At 31.3% G+C, this 17953-nt stretch overlaps 2 protein-coding genes across 2 annotated transcripts; both read right to left on the bottom strand.

Annotated features, from left to right (window-relative positions):
• Window positions 1-6266: 6266 nt before the first annotated feature.
• On the bottom strand, window positions 6267-7766 carry LOC132759016 (uncharacterized). Its single transcript, XM_060750740.1, has 3 exons — window positions 7171-7766; window positions 6824-6972; window positions 6267-6556 (listed from the first exon to the last, which is right to left on the bottom strand). The coding sequence occupies exons 1-3, from the start codon at window positions 7250-7252 to the stop codon at window positions 6395-6397; spliced, it is 393 nt and encodes a 130-aa protein (XP_060606723.1). The 5' UTR covers window positions 7253-7766; the 3' UTR covers window positions 6267-6394.
• Window positions 7767-11012: 3246 nt separating this feature from the next.
• LOC132759015 (putative ribosomal RNA-processing protein 7 homolog B) lies at window positions 11013-15590 on the bottom strand. Its single transcript, XM_060750739.1, has 5 exons — window positions 15432-15590; window positions 14847-14944; window positions 12028-12177; window positions 11340-11388; window positions 11013-11147 (listed from the first exon to the last, which is right to left on the bottom strand). Exons 1-5 carry the CDS (start codon window positions 15472-15474, stop codon window positions 11062-11064), a joined length of 426 nt encoding a protein of 141 aa, XP_060606722.1. The 5' UTR covers window positions 15475-15590; the 3' UTR covers window positions 11013-11061.
• Between the last annotated feature and the right edge of the window lie 2363 nt (window positions 15591-17953).

Here is a 17953-nt window from a genome sequence, read left to right on the forward strand (position 1 = left end):
TTTGAAAAAATGTGTGGTCTTTACATTATCACCATGTTTACAAAGACTGGCCTTTATTGACAGGTTATACAGTATGTCATAATAATTGAGGTTTCTTCACAGCCATCTTATGGTTATATTTAATGTACAGTATGTATGCTTTAACTTCTTATGTTTTAATCTTGTCTTATTATTAAATGACAACTTATCAATATAGACCAGATTTATATTTCCTAAAGCATGGTTTTTACTGAGAGGTTTTATCGTATAGCACGATGACCCCGTAAACAGTTTCAATAAAACATTTAAAAGTGAATTGTGTCTTTCTTTGACTGCATGTTATGTTCTTTCATTAAATGACCACATGTCAATATATTTTGTATTTTGCAAGACCGGTCTTTATTGAGAGGTTATGCTGTATGTCATTCTTCCACAGATTCATTGTAGCATTTAAATATACTTTAATATACATTATGTTTGTTTTCATCTTTTCTTATTTGAAAAATGTGTGCTCTTTACATTATCACTTGCCAATACAGTCCATGTTTACCAAGACAGGTTATACAGTATGTCATAATGTAAGAGGTTTCTTCAAAGCTATCGCATAAGTTCATATCTGTTTCAAACTAAATCGTTACACACTTTTGATATTTCTATTACACAGCTTAGCATTCTTAATTCTAAAAAAGACCAACACCATCTATTTTTTTGTATTTTATTCATAATATTGTAATCAAATAACACATTTTAGCACAGCAGTAACAACAAGTTTACACAACAACAAAATAATATATGAAAAGCACTAAAAAGGCACATTGTATTCTGTATTATCAATCACATCTGGACAACTCACAAACCACGCTGGTCCACACTCCGGCAGCCCTATCTTGGAACGTTTGCCCACTTGTTGCTGATGATGAAGTGTTAATATTCATCTGTACATTATCGTCTGCTTCTAAACTGGACTTGATCGCTGATGCTGTCTTTTGTACCTGAAATGATTAACAATTGAAAATAAAATGATTTATTCGAACGGTGAAATGATGAGGCTTTTATGTAATGCAGTTTTACATGACTATCTAATGTTATTTTTAAATAGGCAAAATATAATTAAGTTAGTACTGATAATTCGATCTGAAATTTATTAATAGTTGAATATGAACATATATGAAATCTGCTAACGAAAAACGACAAACGTAAGTACTACAGGTATAGTTCTTTCGAATACTTTAAGCGTTATATCTGTTTAACATACCTCAGTCCATTTTCTGCTGGAATACTGCTTGTACATGTGACACACTCCTTCGTTGACAGACAAACGGAGAAGTAGACGAAGATGATGAGACTGATTATCTTCTATGACTGACATCATACTCTGCTGGTCCACATTGGCTATAGCATTCTCTGAAAAAAAAGAATAAGAATAGAGTTTGAGAGCTGTTCTGCATTTATATGTAATGTAGTATATGCAATATTTAGCTTAATGTACAAGATGAAAATGAATATTTGTAGTTTCTTTCATTATTAATTCTAACAATTTTTAACTTCAGAACGCTTTATAATGATAAGAGCTACATGTAAATGTAATGAGTATTGTTCTTACCAAGTTTGATACAGTCATATCACTGTTGTGAAGAGCCACCAACTTGTTGCGAAGACAACACGCTGCTGAGATAATGTCCATGCTGATTTATTTGTAGGCAGATGAAGTCTATTATATATTATAAGACTATGAATTTTGTGTATTAAGGTAATGACCTGGCTTGGTATAATTTTGCTCAGTGTATATTTTATGAGGTAAAAGGTTTTATGGCTTGGGTCTTGTGCCGTCTGGATATTTATACTGCAATGGTCCATTGTTTTACAGTTTGCATTTTAATTGTTTCGTTAATTTACTTTAATAAGTTGAACACTGCTTATTGCAGAGAGATATTTTTCTTTTGATCACATGTACATAAAAGGAAGATCAAACAAAGTTAATGGCCATTTAAAATCAATCATCATTTAATTGTTTGATAATTGGATTTTTATTAATAATAATTAAAGGCTTTAATTGCGTATTTCTAATTAATTAGTTAATCAGCAAAGTAATTAGTCGAATTAAAACGATTACCAAAAATGATTGCTTAATTCAAATTTAAAATTATACTGAAAACATATTCGTTGTTACTGCGTTTTGTTGCTTAAGTTTATCTGCATTTATTGTGAACTCTTACTTTACAACCGGAACATAAATATTGTAAAATATTATTTTGTAAACCCTTATGTATTTTATTAATACCTGGGTGAATAAAGATATTTGAATTGAAGAAAGAATATTATGAATAACTAAATGCCAGTATTTCGAACAGTAGAACGAATTATAGTCCTCGGAAGACAATTTGTCAATAGAATCCATAATTATATTTCCTAAAATATCGTTTTTATTGGCAGGCTTTTACAGTACAGCTTGCTTAACGGGGGACGTCTTAAAACAGTTTCATTGAACTATTTGAATGTGAATTATATATCTTTTAACTATTATTTTAATGAGTGTTGTGTTCTTTCCTTGTATGACCAGTTTTCAATAGATAGGCCTTTATTGAGAGGTTTTACACTATGTTATGCCTGATGAAGCAGTCTTTAAACGGTAGTCGTAGCATGAATATTTCATTGTTGTTTTTTCACTCAACACATGTCAACTCTTATGACAGTTAACAGTAGTCAAATATTGTTTTTCACAGCATCTATGTTAATTTAATGACAGTAGTATGTTAACTCTTATGTTTGAATCTTGTCTTTTTATTAAATGACCACTTGTCAATACAGGCCATATTTTTCACGTCTGTTTCTAATTTTGATTTTTGAACTATTATTGTCAAAACTATTATCATTTGTTTAGCTATGCCATAAATGTCATTTTTGAAATATAAAACATCAGCTTTTTGAGACCACTTAAATTTTCATTATGTTTTCTTTCTTTTCTTTTTCTTTTTTATTTTCATGGCAAGTATTGAAAAGTTTGGCTGTATTAAAAATGTTGATCTACATAACTGCTACCAGAGGTTTAACGATGTTAAAATGTTAACTCCGACTACTACAGATGTCACTCCCAAACTAAGGTTTATATAATCATTGCAACTATATGTCACTGATGAGAATTTGTTCAAAAGTTAGGGCACTTCTTTTACTGATTGGTCATAGTAACTGATGAGGCATGTCATTCTTAAACATATTCATTGTAGCATTTAAATATACTTTAATATACATTATGTTTGTTTTCATCTTTTCTTATCTGATGAAGCAGTCTTTAAACAGCGTAGTCGTAGCATTTAATGACCACTTGTTTATAAAGACCATATTTATATTTCCTAAAGAATGGTTTTTAATGAGAGGTTTTATAGTAAAGCACGATCGCAGTCTCTTTGAAACATTTAAAAGTGAATTGTGTTTTTCTTTTAACTATCTTTTACTGAATGTTGTGTTCTTTCATTAAATGACCACTTGTCAATAGATTTCGTATTTCGCAATACCGGTCTTTATTGAGAGGTTATCCAGTATGTAGTCCTTAAACAGCGTAATTTTAACAGTTGAATATATTTTTACATTATGTTTGTTTTTATCTTTTCATATTTGAAAAAAATCTGTGCTCTTTACATTATCACCATGTTTACAAAGACTGGCCTTTATTGACAGGTTATACAGTATGTCATAATAATTGAGGTTTCTTCACAGCCATCTTATGGTTATATTTAATGTACAGTATGTATGCTTTAACTTCTTATGTTTGAATCTTGTCTTTTTATTAAATGATCACTTGTCAATAAAGGCCACATTTATATTTCCTATAGAATGGTCTTTACTAAGAGGTTTTATAGTAAAGTGCGATGACGGAGGACTCCTTAAAACAGTCTCTTTGAAACATTTGAAAGTGAATTGTGTTTTTCTTTTAACTATCTTTTACTGAATGTTGTGTTCTTTCATTAAATGACCACTTGTCAATAGATTTCGTATTTCGCAATACCGGTCTTTATTGAGAGGTTATCCAGTATGTAATCCTTAAACAGCGTAATTTTAACAGTTGAATATATTTTTACATTATGTTTGTTTTTATCTTTTCATATTTGAAAAAAAATGTGTGCTCTTTACATTATCACCATGTTTACAAAGACTGGCCTTTATTGACAGGTTATACAGTATGTCATAATAATTGAGGTTTCTTCACAGCCATCTTATGGTTATATTTAATGTACAGTATGTATGCTTTAACTTCTTATTTTTGAATCTTGTCTTTTTATTAAATGACCACTTGTCAATAAAGGCCATATTTATATTTCCTATAGAATGGTCTTTACTAAGAGGTTTTATAGTAAAGTGCGATGACGGAGGACTCCTTAAAACAGTCTCTTTGAAACATTTGAAAGTGAATTGTGTTTTTCTTTTAACTATCTTTTACTGAATGTTGTGTTCTTTCATTAAATGACCACTTGTCAATAGATTTCGTATTTTGCAACACCGGTTCTTTATTGAGAGGTTATCCAGTATGTAGTCTTTAAACAGCCTAATTGTAATAGTTGAATATATTTCTATATTATTTTGTTTCCATCTTTTAATATTTGAAAAAAAATGTGTGATCTTTACAATATCACTATGTTTACGAAGACTGGCCTTTATTGACAGGTTATACAGTATGTCATAATAATAGAGGTTTTTTCACAGCCATCTGATAGTTAAATTCAATGTATAGTATTTATGAATTATCTGTTAATCTTTTAATCTTGTCTTATTATTAAATGTCAATAAAGGCCATATTTATATTTCCTAAAGAATGGTTTTTACTGAGAGGTTTTATAGTATAGCACGATGACCCCTTAAACAGTCTCAATAAAACATTTAAAAGTGAATTATGTTTTTCTTTGACTGAATGTTATGTTCTTTCATTAAATGACCACTTGTCAATATATTTTGTATTTTGCAAGACCGGTCTTTATTGAGAGGTTATGCTGTATGTCATTCTTAAACAGATTCATTGTAGCATTTAAATATACTTTAATTGAGAGGTTATCCAGTATGTAATCCTTAAACAGCGTAATTTTAACAGTTGAATATATTTTTACATTATGTTTGTTTTTATCTTTTCATATTTGAAAAAAATGTGTGCTCTTTACATTATCACCATGTTTACAAAGACTGGCCTTTATTGACAGGTTATACAGTATGTCATTATAATTGAGGTTTCTTCACAGCCATCTTATGGTTATATTTAATGTACAGTATGTATGATTTAACTACTTATGTTTGAATCTTGTCTTTTTATTAAATGACCACTTGTCAATAAAGGCCCTATTTATATTTCCTATAGAATGGTCTTTACTAAGAGGTTTTATAGTAAAGTGCGATGACGGAGGACTCCTTAAAACAGTCTCTTTGAAACATTTGAAAGTGAATTGTGTTTTTCTTTTAACTATCTTTTACTGAATGTTGTGTTCTTTCATTAAATGACCACTTGTCAATAGATTTCGTATTTTGCAACACCGGTTCTTTATTGAGAGGTTATCCAGTATGTAGTCCTTAAACAGCCTAATTGTAATAGTTGAATATATTTCTATATTATTTTGTTTCCATCTTTTCATATTTGAAAAAAAATGTGTGATCTTTACAATATCACTATGTTTACGAAGACTGGCCTTTATTGACAGGTTATACAGTATGTCATAATAATAGAGGTTTCTTCACAGCCATCTGATAGTTAAATTTAATGTATAGTATTTATACATTATCTGTTAATTTTTTAATCTTGTCTTATTATTAAATGTCAATAAAGGCCATATTTATATTTCCTAAAGAATGGTTTTTACTGAGAGGTTTTACAGTATAGCACGATGACCCCTTAAACAGTCTCAATAAAACATTTAAAAGTGAATTATGTTTTTCTTTGACTGAATGTTATGTTCTTTCATTAAATGACCACTTGTCAATATATTTTGTATTTTGCAAGACCGGTCTTTATTGAGAGGTTATGCTGTATGTCTTTCTTAAACAGATTCATTGTAGCATTTAAATATACTTTAATATATATTATGTTTGTTTTCATTTTTTCTTATTTGAAAAATGTGTGCTCTTTACATTATCACTTGCCAATACAGTCCATGTTTACCAAGACAGGTTATACAGTATGTCATAATATAAGAGGTTTCTTCAAAGCTATCGCATAATTTCATATCTGTTTCAAACTAAATCGTTACACACTTTTGATATTTCTATTACACAGCTTAGCATTCTTAATTCTAATAAAGACCAACACCATCTATTTTTTGTATTTTATTCATAATATTGTAATCAAATAACACATTTTAGCACAGCAGTAACAACAAGTTTACACAACAACAAAATAATATATGAACAGCACTAAAAAGGCACATTGTATTCTGTATTATCAATCACATCTGGACAACTCACAAACCACGCTGGTCCACACTCCGGCAGCCCTATCTTGGAACGTTTGCCCACTTGTTGCTGATGATGAAGTGTTAATATTCATCTGTACATTATCGTCTGCTTCTAAACTGGACTTGATCGCTGATGCTGTCTTTTGTACCTGAAATGATTAACAATTGAATATAAAATGATTTATTCGAACGGTGAAATGATGAGGCTTTTATGTAATGCAGTTTTACATATATAACTATCTAATGTTATTTTTAAAAAGGCAAAATATAATAAAGTTAGTACTGATTATTCGATCTGAAATTTATTAATAGTTGAATATGAACATATATGAAATCTGCTAACGAAAAACGACACACGTAAGAACTACAGGTATAGTTCTTTCGACTACTTTAAACGTTATATCTGTTTAACATACCTCAGTCCATTTTCTGCTGGAATACTGCTTGTACATGTGACACACTCCTTCGTTGACAGACAAACGGAGAAGTAGACGAAGATGATGAGACTGTTTATCTTCTATGACTGACATCATACTCTGCTGGTCCACATTGGCTATAGCATTCTCTGAAAAAAAGAATAAGAATAGAGTTTGAGAGCTGTTCTGCATTTATATGTAATGTAGTATATGCAATATTTAGCTTAATGTACAAGATGAAAATGGATATTTGTAGTTTCTTTCATTATTAATTCTAACAATTTTTAACTTCAGAACGCTTTATAATGATAAGAGCTTCATGTAAATGTAATGAGTATTGTTCTTACCAAGTTGTGATACAGTCATATCACTGTTGTGAAGAGCCACCAACTTGTTGCGAAGACAACACGCTGCTGATATAATGTCCATGCTGATTTATTTGTAGGCAGATGAAGTCTATTATATATTATAAGACTATGAATTTTGTGTATTAAGGTAATGACCTGGCTTGGTATAATTTTGCTCAGTGTATATTTTATGAGGTAAAAGGTTTTATGGCTTGGGTCTTGTGCCGTCTGGATATTTATACTGCAATGGTCCATTGTTTTACAGTTTGCATTTTAATTGTTTCGTTAATTTACTTTAATAAGTTGAACACTGCTTATTGCAGAGAGATATTTTTCTTTTGATCACATGTACATAAAAGGAAGATCAAACAAAGTTAATGGCCATTTAAAATCAATCATCATTTAATTGTTTGATAATTGGATTTTTATTAATAATAATTAAAGGCTTTAATTGCGTATTTCTAATTAATTAGTTAATCAGCAAAGTAATTAGTCGAATTAAAACGATTACCAAAAATGATTGCTTAATTCAAATTTAAAATTATACTGAAAACATATTCGTTGTTACTGCGTTTTGTTGCTTAAGTTTATCTGCATTTATTGTGAACTCTTACTTTATAACCGGAATATAAACATTGTAAAATATTATTTTGTAAACCCCTTATGTATTTTATTAATACCTGGGTGAATAAAGATATTTGAATTGAAGAATATTATGAATAACTAAATGCCAGTATTTCGAACAGTAGAACGAATTATAGTCCTCGGAAGACAATTTGTCAATAGAATCCATAATTATATTTCCTAAAAAATCGTTTTTATTGACAGGCTTTTACAGTACAGCTTGCTTAACGGGGACGTCTTTAAACAGTTTCAGTGAACTATTTGAATGTGAATTATATATCTTTTAACTATTATTTTAATGAGTGTTGTGTTCTTTCCTTGTATGACCAGTTTTCAATAGATAGGCCTTTATTGAGAGGTTATACAGTATGTTATGCCTGATGAAGCAGTCTTTAAACAGCGTAGTCGTAGCATTTAAATGTATTCCTACGTTATGTTATCCAGTATGTAGTCCTTAAACAGCCTAATTGTAATAGTTGAATATATTTTTACATTATGTTTGTTTTTATCTTTACATTATCACTTGCCAATACAGTCCATGTCTACAAAGACTGGCCTTTATTGACAGATTATACAGTATGTCACAATAATTGAGGTTTTTTCACAGCTATCTTATAGTTATATTTAATGTACAGTATGTATGCTTTAACTTCTTATGTTTGAATCTTGTCTTTTTATTAAATGTTGTCAATACAGGCCATATTTTTCACGTCTGTTTCTAATTTTGATTTTTGAACTATTATTGTCAAAACTATTATCATTTGTTTAGCTATGCCATAAATGTCGTCATTTTTGAAAAATTCCGCAATGATCACTACTGGACCATTGTTTTGTTGGCAATTTTTATACGGCAACATTATCAACAAAAATTTAGTTTCAGTTTTAATATTTTGATCTTAATCCTTGCGATGTATGTGTCCATTTAGATTTTTAAACATACGACAAATGTAACTGACTTTTATCTATATCATGCTCATGGAAGAATAAGTTCACTCTTAAACTGTATATAATGTACCGAAGCTGCTAATATCTCTGAGCATGTCTGTATAAATACTAAATGTTTTCTAATACTTGCAATGAAATATAAAACATCGGCTTTTTGAGACCACTTAAATTTTCATTATGTTTTCCTTCTTTTCTTTTTCTTTTTTATTTTCATGGCAAGTATTGAAAAGTTTGGCTGTATTAAAAATGTTGATCTACATAACTGCTACCAGAGGTTTAACGATGTTAAAATGTTAACTCCGACTACTACAGATGTCACTCCCAAACTAAGGTTTATATAATCATTGCAACTATATTTCACTGATGAGAATTTGTTCAAAAGTTAGGGCACTTCTTTTGTAACTGATTTACAACAATGAATCTTATGCGTTGTGCATTCACATTTATCCATTTGTTTCGTTAATTTACTTTAATAAGTTGAACACTGCTTATTGCAGAGAGATATTTTTCTTTTGATCACATGTACATAAAAGGAAGATCAAACAAAGTTAATGGCCATTTAAAATCAATCATCATTTAATTGTTTGATAATTGGATTTTTATTAATAATAATTAAAGGCTTTAATTGCGTATTTCTAATTAGTTAATCAGCAAAGTAATTAGTCGAATTAAAACGATTACCAAAAATGATTGCTTAATTCAAATTTAAAATTATACTGAAAACATATTCTTTGTTACTGCGTTTTGTTGCTTAAGTTTGTCTGCATTTATTGTGAACTCTTACTTTACAACCGGAACATAAATATTGTAAAATATTATTTTGTAAACCCCTTATGTATTTTATTAATACCTGGGTGAATAAAGATATTTGAATTGAAGAATATTATGAATAACTAAATGCCAGTATTTCGAACAGTAGAACGAATTATAGTCCTCGGAAGACAATTTGTCAATAGAATCCATAATTATATTTCCTAAAATATCGTTTTTATTGGCAGGCTTTTACAGTACAGCTTGCTTAACGGGGGACGTCTTAAAACAGTTTCATTGAACTATTTGAATGTGAATTATATATCTTTTAACTATTATTTTACTGAATGTTTTGTTCTTTCCTTTTATGGCCAGTTTTCAATAGATAGGCCTTTATTGAGAGGTTATACAGTATGTTATGACTGATGAAGCAGTCTTTAAACAGCGTAGTCGTAGCATTTAAATGTATTCCTACGTTATGTTTGTTTTATCATTTTCATATTTGAAAAATGTGTGTTCTTACATAATCACTTGACAATACAGTCCATGTTTACAAAGACTGGTCGTTATTGACAGGTTATACAGTATGTCATAATAATTGAGGTTTCTTCACAGCTATCTTATAGTTATATTTAATGTACAGTATGTATGCTTTACCTTTTAATGTTTGAATCTTGTCTTTTTATTAAATGACCACTTGTCATTACAGGCCATATTTTTCACGTCTGTTTCTAATTTTAGCTATGCCATAAATGTCGTCATTTTTGAAAAATTCCGCAATGATCACTACTGGACCATTGTTTTGTTGGCAATTTTTATACGGCAACATTATCAACAAAAATTTAGTTTCAGTTTTAATATTTTGATCTTAATCCTTGCGATGTATGTGTCCATTTAGATTTTTTAACATACGACAAATGTAAATGACTTTTATCTATATCATGCTCATGGAAGAATAAGTTCACTCTTAAACTGTATATAATGTACCGAAACTGCTAATATATCTGAGCATGTCTGTATAAATACTAAATGTTTTCTAATACTTGCAATAAAATATAAAACATCGGCTTTTTGAGACCACTTAAATTTTCATTATTTTTTCTTTCTTTTCTTTTTCTTTTTTCTTTTCATGGCAAGTATTAAAAAGTTTGGCTGTATTAAAAATGTTGATTTACATAACTGCTACCAGAGGTTTAACGATGTTAAAATGTTAACTCCGACTACTACAGATGTCACTCCCAAACTAAGGTTTATATAATCATTGCAACTATATTTCACTGATGAGAATTTGTTCAAAAGTTAGGGCACTTCTTTTGTAACTGATTTACAACAATGAATCCTATGCTTTGTGCATTCACATTTATCCATTTTCTTCGAACAATAACTAAGCTGTCTTCTTGTCTTTAATCAAAATAAACAGCGTAAGACACAAGAATAACTTTATAATAATTATAGGAACATCTGCATATATTAGTTTAATGTACAATGTACTGAGCAAATGAGCTAAAATAAAAGAACTAAAGTTTTGATTTCAAACAGGTATATGCAGATATAATAGAGTAATAAATCAATTCAATAAGGTCTAAACTTTCGTGACGCTTTCATCAGAGCTATTCTGTTCTTGTCTTCTTCAAACTTTTTACGCAAGTTTGCAATTTCTGAAAAAGATAATATGACTATATGACAAATAAATATAAACTTTTATCACATTAAATAAACTGTTTTATTTATACTGGAAACAAATCACAAACATCTGTAGAAACTTTATATTTCATTAGCTCAATGTTCAGACAAACAGATTGAGAATCAATTATGCAACTGCAGTAAAATATTGATAAACTATTGCTTACGTTCTCTCTTTGTTTCTCTCATCTGAAAACTGTAGAAGTTTAACAATTCCTGAAATGACAATGAAAATTAATTGTTACAAATTGATAACAACATTTTTTAGGGAAATAAAGAAATCTTGCTTTAAGTTTCTTTCATCCTGAACAATGTAGTATATGGGAGCGGTGGCCTAGTGGTTAAGGTGTCTGCCTCTTAACCCATGGATCATGGGTTTGAGCAGAAATTGGATCACGACCATGTTTCTTCATGTGACACCAGTACTGGTTGGTTCCAGGAAGCAGACTCGAAAGTGATTACTATAAGTTGCAAGAACTAGTTTAACAATCGAGCTTAAATAAATAAGTTTAAACCAATGTAGTATGTTATTATACTAAATAGGAAATTCTTGAAATTAGTCTATAAATGATGTCTGTATTAGTTGGATTTACACTCATTTAATGAACTTTGAGTTAAAGAAGTGTCAGTATCTTATCAAAGACGTGTCCTACTTAAATAGTGCTGTTTCACTTAAATAACATCCACACATCATCAACAGACACAAACAAAATACCCCATCCTGTCAATTTACACTGAAATCAGACTGAATATTTCAAAACAACTGAGCTATTTACATGTAGTAACATTAATCATTTAGTCTTTGGTTTGCCTTACTTGGAAGTTTAACAATCTGGAAATGTAACAAAATAATACCTTATCCTTTCTCCGCTTTTTCTCTTTCCGTGTCAAAGCCTTTTCATGTGCCTCAGTCCGTGGTGCCCCTTTATTTTTACCATATTTTGTCACGGTGACCCATCCTTCCTCATCCGGAACCCCTTCAGCAGCCTTTGCTTTTTCTATTTCCTACAAATAACCAATACAAACACACTTCTATTCTCAAATTTGACATTTAATACTGCAAAAATACCTTCTGTATTACTGTGCATACGCAAACAAATACAACACAGCAACAAAATATGCTGGAACCTTATTATTTTGACTCCTTAAAAGCATGAAAATTGTAAACAATACTAAACTATCAATACATTTCTGTCATAATAAACATTTTCAATACTTTTTATGTACAGAGAAGTGAATATAGTGTATGTGTAGGAATACATAAAGAAGTGCATGTGGAGTTTGACATTTTTTTCAGCAATGCTTTATTTCATGAATTTTTATGGAATTTCCTGTCTAGTTAGAGAGAAGCTGAAAGATACAGCTTCTCAAATTCCCTCCAGCACTGACTTTAGTAGTATTCACTTTTTCAATACAATTAATTTTTGGAATCAATGATACAAACTTGATTTCAAAATGTACTCTCATTTACAAATAATTTCCTAAAACTATCTTAAAACAATATTGTTCCTTGTCACACTTACTGCAAACAGAATAGAATATACATGTGTATAACCACACTTTTTCTTCACAATAAATTTGAATAAAAACATTCCAGACTATAGTGTGCAATGGTACACATAGTAGAGGATTAAAAGACTGCATGTTTGCAAAATGAGAGCCAAAACCAGTCTGTTCAATTTACAAGACTACAAGAGTATGTTATTTTTAAACAAGGGTGCCATAGTCACAAAATACGCCCGTTTACGAAAGCTTTAGATGGAGATGGGGGCATTATGGATAAGTGTTATCTAGCAAGCAAGTTTTTATTCTTGGCACTGTGTTGTTAAATGAACCTTAAAACAAATCAGTAGGGAAGATATGCACAGGATGTGTGACCTTGACCTTGGTCGCAGGGACCTGAATTTAATGCACGGCACTCAGCCTCACAATGATGAACATTTGTGCCAAATTATATTGAAATCCCTCTATGCATGTAGAAGTTTTGCTCCAGACAAGCGTTTTTCTATGAGCTCTAACTGTGACCTTCACCTTTGACCTAGAGACTTGGTTCATGTGTAAGGCACTACGTCTCATGGTGGTGAACAATTCTATAAAGTAACATTAAAATTCCTCCATGCATGTAGAAAATATGCTTCGGACAACATCTGGATATTTAATCATCTCCAGTGACCTTGACCTTGCAAATATTAACCTAAATTAAATGTGTCACACCTGTAGTCATGATAGTTACCATTTGTGCTACAATCCATCAATAAATGATGACTAAATGGTCCCTATACACATCTTCAAATTTTTATCTGAACTTTGACCTCTATGTGTAACCTTGACTTTGGTCGCATGGATCTGAATTTTGCGTGCGACGCTCAGCCTCACAATGGTGAACATTTGTGCCAAGTTATATTGAAATCCGGCTATGAATGTTGAAGTTTTGCTCCGGACAAGCGTTTTTCAATGAGCTTTAAGTGTGACCTTGACCTTTGACCTGGAGACCTGGATCATGCATGGAGCAATACATATCATGGTGGTGAACATTTCCATAAAGTATTATAAAAATTCTTCCATACATGTAGGAGATATGCTCCAGACAAAATCTGGATATTTCACCATCTTTAGTGACCTTGACCTTGCATATATTGACCTAAAGTACATGTGTCACAGCCGTAGTCATGATAATGACCATTTGTGTTACAATCCCTCAATAAATGATGATTAAATCGTCCCTATACACATCTTCATATTTTTATCTAAACTTTGACCTCTATGTGTGACCTTGACCTTGGCTGCAGGGACCTGAATTTTGTGCACGACACTCCGCCTCACAATGGTGAACATTTGTGCCAAGTTATATTGAAATCCCTCTATGCATGTGGAAGTTTTGCTCCGGACAAGCGTTTTTCAATGAGCTCTAAGTGTGACCTTGACCTTTGACCTAGAGACCTAGTTCATGTGCGTGACATGGCTTCTCATAATGGTGAACATTTCTATGAAATTTCAATTAAATCCCTCCATGCGTGTAGGAGATATGCTCCGGACAAAATCTGGATATTTCATCATCTTTAGTGACCTTGACCTTGTATATATTGACCTAAGTTATATGTATCACAGCCATAGTCTTGATAATGACCATTTGTGTTACAATCCCTCAATAAATGATGACTAAATGGTCCATAAACACATCTTCATATTTTTATCTGAACTTTGACCTCTATCTGTGACCTTGACCTTGGCCGCAAGGACCTGAATCTTGCGCGCGACACTCTGCCTCACAATGGTGAACATTTGTGCCAAGTAATATTAAAATCCCTCTATACATGTGGAAGTTTTGCTCCGGACAAGCATTTTTCAATGAGCTCTAAGTGTGACCTTGACCTTTGACCTAGAGACCTGGTTCATGTGCGCGACACTGCTCCTCATAGTGGTGAACATTTCTATCAAGTTTCATTAATGTCCCTCCATACATGTAGGAGATATGCTCCGGACAAAATTGGACGCCGCCCGCCCGGCCCGCCCGCCCGCCCGCCAGGGGTTCCCATAATACGACCCGTTTTTCAAACGGGCGTATAAAAAAAAAATGATGGATCTTCATGATATTTCTATGATTGGATATAAAAAAGCCCAATCTATCTTTCACCATTCTTATAATACCTAATAATTATAAGTTTAATTAATACCGTTTGTATTTTTTCATCATACTCTGTCATATATTTATCTATTTCTGTTTGTAATGCAGCAGTATCTACCACATCTTCTTTATATTCCCTGATCCATTCTGAAAACAATAATCAAATTTCTTATTTCTGAAAACATTCACTTTTAAAGACAATGTCATAAGTTATTTTAAATGTCTAATGCACATAAGTTAAACAGACCAGAATACCAGTAACTGAAATATTTAGCTCCAGCATAATTATCATGACCATGACCTGACTGCCAGAACTTGAAAATAAAAATCATATTATCATCAGTCACAGAAAAATTACAAAACAATACAAGTAATGTTAAAATAAATAAGTTCTTACTTGTCTAGGCATTTTTATGACAATATCCACATTTTGTTTTATAAGTAGTCTATTTTAAAAATTGGATGGGTTCTAGTCAAATCCATTGGGGGTCAATGCTTTTGAAAATCAAAATAAGAAGCAAAATATGGGGAATGATTCAAGATAAGGAGTTTGCCTGCGTTCATTCTCAAAAAAAAAATATTTTGTTACATACAGTTTATGATAAGAAAGATTGTTAAGAAACCAATAACTTACTATTTAGTCCTGTATCAATACTTTGGCCACCCTCTTTATGCATGACCAAAGGTTTATCATATGGTAATGAAGTTATTGCCTTCACAGAAGACACTTTCTTGAAAACAATATATGCCACCTTATAGCCCTACAAGTATAACAAGAACTGTCGGAGGACAGTAACGCTCGACTATTCGAAAATTTGTCACAAGGGTGTTTCATTGAGTATAATAATGCTTACCTATATGAATACATAAAATTGTCGGAAAAGGTACAAACTCTTCAAGTCTCAATACATTCCCTTCAGTAGCTTATGGAGAGACAAGCTTTACATGCAAAAAACTTAACAAGAATTTTCTAAGTCGAAAAAGGGGCATAATTATAAAAAAAAAGCAAATCAGAGTTATGGGGACTTGTGCCAATCATCTTAGATAATCACAGAGAACAAGTGTGTGAAGTTTCAATCCATTCCCTTCAGTATTTATGGAGATACCAGCTTACATGCAAAAACTTAACCAAGAATTCTAAGTCGAAAAAGGGGGCATAATTATGTAAAAAAAGCAAACAGAGTTATGGGACTTGTGCCAATCATCTTAGATAATCACAGAGAACAAGTGTGGGAAGTTTCAATCCATTCCCTTCAGTAGTTATGGAGATACCAGCTTACATGCAAAAACTTAACCAAGAATTTCTAAGTCGAAAAAGGGGCATAATTATGTAAAAAAGCAAATCAGCCAGTTATGGGACTGTGTGCCAATCATCTTAGATAATCACAGAGAACAAGTGTGTGAAGTTTCAATCCATTCCCTTCAGTAAGTTATGGAGATACCAGCTTACATACAAAAACTTAACCAAGAATTTCTAAGACAAAAAAGGGGCATAATTATGTAAAAAAGCAAATCAGAGTTTATGCGGACTTGTGCCAATCATCTTAGATAATCACAGAGAACAAGTGTGTGAAAGTTTCAATCCATTCCCTTCAGTAGTTATGGAGATACCAGCTTACATACAAAAAACTTAACCAAGAATTTCTAAGTCGAAAAAGGGGCATAATTATGTAAAAAAGCAAATCAGAGTTATGGGACTTGTGCAATCATCTTAGATAATCACAGAGAACAAGTGTGTGAAGTTTCAATCCATTCCCTTCAGTAGTTATGGAGATACCAGCTTACATACAAAAACTTAACCAAGAATTTCTAAGTCGAAAAAGGGGCATAATTATGAAAAAAAGCAAATCAGAGTTATGGGACTTGTGCCAATCATCTTAGATAATCACAGAGAACAAGTGTGTGAAGTTTCAATCCATTCCCTTCAGTAGTTATGGAGATACCAGCTTACATACAAAAACTTAACCACAGGGACGCCGACGCCGACGCCGACAAATGGGTGACTGCATTAGCTCGATTATTCTGCGAATAGTCGAGCTAAAAACAACACCTATAGAAATACTGATTAATATATCATGGATTAAAACTAGTAGAAGCACTTTCAAATATACACAGCAATTTTTGACTTGGTGATGCCAAATTAATGTAAATGACATAGTTCTGAGTCTTCAAATAGTCGCGCTAAGAAATTTGTAAAATACATTCAACTTTGTTTCAAATCTTATGTACTTAATGCCAATTTATCATTAAAACTATCGCTATAATCTATATCTACTCTAAAAATAATAAAATATTGTTTTACATGCTCTATTACAATTACATGTATTTACATTTTTGTTTCTTTATCTGTCTTCAGATATAGAGGATATTGAATGAGTGTAAGTTTAATACTGAATTTATTGAACATGTTGAATAAAATAATACTGTAAAATCATTATTATTCTTGGGCAAGAATTTTCGTGGTTAGGTCAATCCACAAATTTAAGATCCGACAAAATTTTATTCCAACAATTACTTCTAACCGTGTCTCTATTCTATACATGCATCGCCGCTTTTCCGGTTGATTATTGTGTTATGATGGTATACAGAATGATAATCAGGTAAGTGACAGATTAAAATCTATGAAATAGTTTAGGTTTGCAATATTTAAGAAACTTGAAAGGAATGTTGATTATATGTCCTGAATTTCAGTTGTATATACACATCACTGGGACTGCTTAATTGTTGTAGGCTACTCGATTGTGTTATCCAGAATACTTGACATAATCGAGTAAAAAATGGGAAACCAAGTGCAATAATTAGCGCCAATATAAAATTTTCAGTTTTACTCTTAAAAATTGTTAATAGAATTAAAGAAATCTTTGATATTAATGTCGTAAGTTAAGTACACACACAAAAAAATAAACAATCACTAAAACGGATAAATTGTACATCCTTTTGTCGTCTTTAAATGATCCAGTCTACATGAATTTAAATCTGTAATTGTGCGACTACTATTCCGTAAACATCAAAGGCGCTTCCAACTTCTTAATAAATCCGCACAATCTTGTTTTTATTTACTCATATTAATTTATATGCATGTAAATTTACACAGTCAATATTTGATGTGTAGATAATGTCAAATATAGTACGACCGATTCAGGGTGTAAACTTTTT

Source organism: Ruditapes philippinarum, unplaced genomic scaffold (assembly GCF_026571515.1).
Source record: "Ruditapes philippinarum isolate M1 unplaced genomic scaffold, ASM2657151v2 ctg3315_1_1_1_1, whole genome shotgun sequence".
In the NCBI taxonomy this organism is placed as follows: domain Eukaryota; kingdom Metazoa; phylum Mollusca; class Bivalvia; order Venerida; family Veneridae; genus Ruditapes; species Ruditapes philippinarum.